This window comes from Taudactylus pleione, unplaced genomic scaffold (assembly GCF_031769625.1).
Source record: "Taudactylus pleione unplaced genomic scaffold, aTauple2 ptg001427l, whole genome shotgun sequence".
In the NCBI taxonomy this organism is placed as follows: Eukaryota; Metazoa; Chordata; class Amphibia; order Anura; family Myobatrachidae; genus Taudactylus; species Taudactylus pleione.
In genome coordinates this window covers 634,159-641,633 of record NW_028285826.1, presented here as the reverse complement: position 1 = coordinate 641,633, position 7,475 = coordinate 634,159, and the positions used below count along the sequence as shown (strand labels likewise).

General features: G+C 40.9%; 1 protein-coding gene across 1 annotated transcript; it reads right to left on the bottom strand.

Moving 5' to 3' along the window:
* Nucleotides 1-4,695: 4,695 nt before the first annotated feature.
* On the bottom strand, nt 4,696-5,634 carry LOC148442655 (olfactory receptor 10A7-like). The gene has a single exon (XM_088463692.1). It carries the CDS (start codon nt 5,632-5,634, stop codon nt 4,696-4,698), a length of 939 nt encoding a protein of 312 aa, XP_088319818.1.
* Between the last annotated feature and the right edge of the window lie 1,841 nt (nt 5,635-7,475).

Here is a 7,475-nt window from a genome sequence, read left to right as displayed (position 1 = left end):
CAGAGCGCACGCTCTGAATGAGGGCCGGGCTCCATTTTCATGGAGCGTCCTCCTGGACGCTCGTATAGCTGTGGGTCACCACCCACAGGCTATACGAGTGTGCTTTGTGATGGCCGCGATGGTCGAGACCATCGCGACCATCGAAATTGCGAGCTGGAGCCTGCGGTTGAGGTTTTCAACCGCAAGCTCCGGAGTGATTTTGGCTCTATCAGAGCCAAAATCACTCCCACTGACATCACTAGTGATGTCAGTGGGCCGGCTTCTGACGGGAGGCGTTCCCGTGGGAACGCCCCTGTCAGGGAGGCACGCCCCCGGCACGCCCACCAAAGGGGGCGTGCTGTCAATCAACATTGACAGCACGCCCCCTTTGATCGGACACAACGAGCGAAGGACTTTCCTTCGCTCGTCGCGTCTGGCGCATGCGCACGACGGAGCTCCCTCCGTCGTGCGCATGCTCAGTGCATAACATCGACCCACTTGCGAGCAGACAGCCGCTCGCGAGTGGGTCTGAATCAGGCCCTATATTCCCTACCACATGCTCACACCCACACATATACACTAGCATTCATTTTTAATCAGAATCCAATTAACAGTGTGTTTTTGGCTTGTGGGAGGAAACTGGAGTACCTGAAGAATACCCACGCAAATATCAGCAGCACATACAAACTCCACACAGGTAGGGCCTTGGTGAGAATCAAACCCAAGATCTCTGTTCTGTGAGACTGGAGCTAGCTACTACACCAACCGCATTGCCCATCAACTGTCTCTCTGAAAGCTGGAAGAAATAATGTCATGACTTTTGTGGGCTACAGGTTCCCACTGGACTGATTGCAGCACTACTGAAGAATGACAAAGACCAGAACACTCTTGCTCTTCATCTCTGCAAGTTTTGGGCCTGTATTCTCACCAAATGTGGAATGACAGTGAACCATCTCAACACAAGCCTGGATCAGAGAACCCATGTCTTACCAGTAATAGAGTGTTGCAGATATACTGTAAGGCTCTTTTCACACACAACAGTTTTGTCCAGACAGAAAACAAAAGTCACACACAATGGTTTTGTGCCATGTGTAAAGTCATTGCCGTGTGTTTGTATCTCTTCAGTCTTTAAAACTGAAACCGTGGCTGTAACTCGGCAACTGTGCCGTGTTCGTGCCATGTACATGCAGTATGGAAGCCCTAATGTATTTGTAACTTCCACTGAAGTTAAACACTGGTAAAAAAAACCTTAATTTTTTTGCCGGATGGACAAAACCATCTGTGAAATAGCCCTAAGGAAGATATGTATTTTAATGTTCATCGATGTTAGATGTTTAAAGTTAACCCTTCCCTAGGATTGCTGTAATCTCCTTATTTGTATTTATTCTGTTTTCCCCATATTATCATTTACATTGTTATCCCCTTCAGTGTAAAAGACAAGTGGAACAGGCATCAGCCTACACTTTAGAAAACAATATTAAGTGCAGGCAATAGGATAATGGAATTAAAAGTTCCCAACCTCCTCCAACATGGAACCTACAGAAACAGAGGCAAATAATGTGGGTTTTCTAGTTTTTAAATTGCCTTGCTGGTCAGTCATATTATTCCTCCACATTATATACATTTCATTCAAGTTTATAAATTATTTTGTATTGGAAATGTTGATTGAACTGCAAAGAACTGCAAAGTTTTTTGATGCTTTTTAGAAAAATAACAATACATGTTTATTTTTTTATTGTTTTCCAGTTTAATTAAATTTACCAATCAATTATTTGGCCATTGTGGGTATATTTTATTTGCCATGTCAGGAGGAAGAAACAGTGATTTGGAAATAATTCACTTTGGATGTACTGTACGGCTCAATGAAGAAAGTTCTTGTTTATTACACAGGGCCTAATTCTCTTATTATTATTATCCTTTATTTATAAGGTGCCACAAGGGTTCAGCAACTCCTTGCACAGTACATAAACAAATGAGCACATACAGTAAGAAAAACAGTTATTAACAGTACAAACAATGCAGGACAAATACATGATTTATAAACATTGCTGCATAACACCTAAATAAGCAGCAGGGTGTCAGCAACCAAGTGTTAGGTGCCGTAGTAAATATAAATATAAGTAAGACAAGGAGAAGCACATAAGGGAAGAGGGCCCTGCTCGTGAGAGCTTACATTGTAAAGAGGAGGGGCAGACAAACAGGGGTGACACAGATGGGCTAGATAGTAAGGAAGGAGCATGGAGTAGTGCGTTAGGATGAGCGCTGAAAAGCTTTGAGGAAGAAATGGGTCATGACAGCCCATATTAGGAGTTAGGAAGCAAAGTTATCAAGGAATTTGGAGCAAAGGCCAGGGGGGGGGGCAAAAAAAGGCAGCTACTCGAAGGTGAACAGGTTTGAAGAGGTGAAGAGCATGAGCTTTGAATGGAAAGAATGAAAGGGAGGGTTCAAAAGGTAAGAGTTGGTAGGAGAGACCAGAGGATAGATGGACCCCAACACTACCACTATGGCAACCCCCAGGCCAGGGTTTGTGAGAGAATTTGAGGCCTCCAAAGCAGATAGCTGCAGAAGAAGTGGTGTTAGATGGGTAAATCCAGGATTTGGTGATGGCAAGGTGATTCAGGGAGTTGGAGATGAAGCTGTCATGGATGGGGACCAGTTTATTATAGACAGATCTGGCTTTCCAGAGGGCACAGGAGAGAGGCACAGAGTTAAGAGGTGAGAGGAGAATGAGATTATTCGGGTTGATGTAGTGTGGAGGTGAGATTGATTTAGAGCAGGTGGATGAGAGTGTGGGTATGTGGCACGTTTATGGATGGGATAGAGTGACAACAGGTGGTGGGCAAGGGAGGGGAGAGGTGACTTGGAGAGAAGGGAGGGTACAGGGCTTAGTGGTGGTGTAGAAGGACCATGGAGGAAGAGAAGTGAATGATAATGGAGTAATGGGAGATACGGTGGAGAGTACTAGATGGGATGAAGGGAGACGGAAGAGAGGAAAGATGGGGAAGATAAGGTGGAGGAGACTATGGAGGGAGGAAAGAGGTGGAAACTGGTGGTAGAGGAAAGAATTATATAGCTGCCGATTGAGAGGGGAGAAGAAAAAAAGAGAGACATGGTGTAGATGAGGGAATTGGGGGGAGGAAAAATGGCAGTAGTAGTGACTAGCATGAGATAACGGAACAGTACGGTTAAAATGTCTACAAATGAGATAAAGTACAGTGTCGATAGATGTAAAGGCACAACTACAATATTATAATAGAAACTAAAAAAGTTTGGAGCTGTTAAAGTTACAGGACTTTAAAATTAGGATAAAGTAAAAATGTATACAGTAGGTGTGAAATAATGGTAGATACCACAGTGACAGAGAGAGAAATTGACAGTGGTACAGGAATGATTTTAACAGTGTAGAGTAGAAAAACATAGATCAAAAAAATAGAAGTGCAGCAAACTAACTGGTAGTTGCTTGCAATGTAGAAACAGGGTGTTGCAAAAGGTGTGTCCAGGTTATAATGAAAGCAATTGGCTTAGTTGCAGGATGTCCAGAAGCTTAGAAGATCCTTTTCAATTGTTTCCCAGTTGTAGAAATTTATTTTTAGCTGTTGTTCTCCTGTACTCCTCCTGACTGACTCCTTAAATGATGCTGTACATGTAATACCACTTAGAAAAAAAACAGTTTGAAATATAAACCTATGCAGCCTTGAAACAGGCCTGCAGCCTGTGCCCTATCAAATATGTGCAACTATCTGCCTATATCTATCATATAGTGTACATTAATGCAATTGCACCAAACCTAGCCTTCTGGCTACTAAAGCAGCTGCCCATTGGCAACCCATTCAGATGTTGGTGAGAAGCATTTTAGATGTGTATCACACAGAATCACTTGTAGCTACTAGTTGTGTATGTCAGCTGCGATGAATGCACACTTTGATAAAAATCGTGAGATGCGTCTGCATTCGAATTTGCATGCAACTTAGAATCATGCCCAATGTTTCCAGATTAATGCAGGGTAGATCAGACAGGACAATAGTCAAAAGTGTATTCATGAATTGAAGAGTTGCCAGCCAATGGCAGGGGCAAATAAGAAGTTACAGAGGGGGAAACACCCATCAGGGATCGTGTACGCAAAGGTCATGAAACATATTGTTTTGTGGATTGGGTACTGGATCCCAGTGGTTGGAATGCCGGCGGTCAGAATACCAACAGCGCAGCCTGACAATCAGAATCCCGACAGAATTAGGTAAGTATCCTAAGCCCTAACCCTCCCCATAAGCCTAACCCACCATTTTCAAAACTTAACCCTAAAGCTCCCCTGGATTCCGACTGCTGTCAGGATTCAAACACTGGTATTCTGACCACTGGCATCTAGACTGCTAGTTTGCTGACTTCATCCCATTTTTTCACATAACTGATTATTAGCAACATTCATCATGAGAGTTAAAAAAGCACAATGATTGGAATTATTTCTAAAGCTTTGACTAATTAATTGCAACAGTCCTTCAAAGTGTGGAAGCTTAATTTAACCTCTAGACCTGTCATAATACAGTTACAGCTTGTAGATATTTAAGCTTAAAATAAAAGTAGTTTAGCTTTAATATAATTTATGGACCACAATTATAAAACTACAAAATATAAGTATTGTAATAATAATAATATATATAATAATAATAAAACAAAAATTGTTATTTAAAAATACAAACAAATATTTTTGGAGAATTACCTTCAAGAATAACAGCACATCTTTTGGCACAATCTCCCCAGAGCTCTTTTTACGTCTTTATTCCGAAAGCTGTAAATGACTGGATTAAACATGGGAGTAAAAATGTTGTAAAAAACACAAAACAATTTATCATTCTCTAGAGAGTAGGCAGATGGAGGTCTTAGATACATAAAGAGTATGGTCCCAAAGAAAATAGAAACCACTATTAGATGGGAAGCGCAAGTTGAGAAAGATTTACTTTTTCCTTTTGCTGAATTAATTTTCAGGATTGAAGTTATGATACGGACATAGGAAACCAAGGTCAACAGAAAACACCCTCCAGCAACAAATCCACCAAATATAAATATTTCCAAAGTACTTCTGCGTGTATCTGTGGACGATACCTGATGAAGTGGTGGGATATCACAGAAAAAGTGGTTTATCACATTTGAAGCACAAAATGATAAACTTGCTACAAGAAATGTATGAGAACATGAGAACAAAACACCACTGAACCAACACCCAAGGGCCATCTGTAGGCAAACGCCCATGTTCATAATTTGTGTATATCTGAGCGGCTGACATATAGCCATGTAGCGATCAAAGCTCATGATAGCCAACAAAAAACATTCAGAACTTCCCAAAAAATGGAAGAAGTACAATTGGGTAAAACATTCTATGTATGTAATTGATTTCTTGTTGGTGTAAAGATTGACTAACATATTTGGGACAGTAACTGAGATGAAACATATGTCCAAAAGAGAGAGGTTAAAAAGGAAATAATACATAGGAGTAGACAATTCACTGTCTACTCTTGTCAAGAGAATTAAAGTGAAGTTTCCAATAAGCGTAATTGTGTAAATGAAGGAAAATATCAACAAAAGATTGGACTGTACTGTTACATCTTTTGAAAGACCTTCCAGGATAAATTCTGTCACCTGGGTTTTATTTTCACATGCCATTAGAATTACAATTAGACCTTTTGATAAACATGAAAATATTTCATTGGAAGAGGTCATCCAATGAACTTTAAAGTAATTGTTTATACTAGAAGACCCTTTATGACCTATGCCAGCTATGTACAACTAAACAGGTTAATAGCAATCTTATACTCTAATAAACATCCACACAGACAACAATAGCTAGCACTAAATTGGGTCATCAATTTATTGACAACATATAACTAAAACTAGTATGGCACCCAAGAGGAAGGAATCAGATCAGGCTACCCCTCTGAGGCCCTACAATCCATCAGCAGGCCTTCTACATGTCAAAACAGTTTCAACAATGGTTTCTGCCGTTGCTGACCCAGCCTACTGTAAGTCAGCCAATGCCCTTCTGAGAAGAAGAGCAAATCACTGTTAGCACAGCACCATTTGTAATCATAAGCTCATTCCAGTCACCAGGAAATAAAGCAAAAAAGATGGAAGGAGGGATTGTCTTTAAGAAAAGGCTTCAGGCAGGGGCATCAGGATTGATCTAGGTACCACACAGAAACTCTGTTGAATGGACAACATGTCCTGATCTTGTAAAATATTGGAATATTTCCAACAAAGATGCATTGGACAACTTATTTTATTGTTGTATCTATGTACTGCTAATCTAATGCATTGCACAAGTGATAGAATTAGTGTTTTAATATGGGTGCTTAGTAATGAGTAATTTCTATAACTATTACAGCCTAGGATTTAGCACTTTTGTAGGTAGTGTTAACTAATTTTGGTTATGTAGGTAATTTAGGGGATTAAGTTCTGGAATTTACATGGAACAAATTTGTACAGCTACTCCTGCTACTGACTGGGCGGGGTGCAATTTTCAGTTGGAAATAAGTGGTGTGTAGTCTAAAAACCCGGCAACGGTAGATGAAGCACAAATATGTTCCAATAATGTTTTGGTTTAAAATGAGTTCTCTGCCTAATTCAGTTAATTAAATCTCAACCAGTTATGTGTTGACACGGAACATCACTCCCCTTTGTTCCAAATCATCTGTATATTTGTCGGGTTGGGTATGAAATCCCGGCTGTCGGGATGACACTGTTCAGAATACCAACAGCGGCATCACGCTGACACCCATAGGAACTAAAGGTAAGTATTTTCCGTACCCCTACCATAACCCTCCCTCCTCGGTGTCTATAATTTTAACTCCTCTTCCTAGCGCCTAAATCTAACCTCCGACTCCCCGCACCCTAAATATAAGACCCCCGCCTTGGTGCCTAAACCTAACCTCCCTGCTTAGTGCCTAAACCTAACCTCCCCCTAATGCCTAACCCTAAACCTGCTAGCTAACTCTAACCACCCCCTAACACCCCAATACTTACCTTTGGCATGGCGATGGTCGGGATACTGGTGCTGAGATCCTGACCTGTCGGGATTTCGGTGCCGGTATTTGGTACATTGGCATCTCACATGCCGGGATGCCAACTACATCCCCATTTGTCTGATACACTTACATAAAGTGAAGTTCCAGTGGTACAGTTAAGTGCCTATCATTTCTTAAAAAGTCACAGTACAGATACATTCTGCAATGCTTCCATATATGGTCAATAACCAACTTAGGCTATCATGGACAGGGAAACACTCAATCTGGGCATGCTACTCATTGATTATTTAATATACAGTAGCATAGATAAGTGCAATAGTAAGTTTATAGGGAATTTCAGGGGCAGAATATGTAGTATGCAGAAGGCGGGGGACATGATGGAGTGGTTTACTAATGAATCCCATAACAGTTATTCTATATTTGTTTGTGTTCTGATTGGAAGAATGTTAAATATTATCTAATTTAGCATATTGCCTGCATACC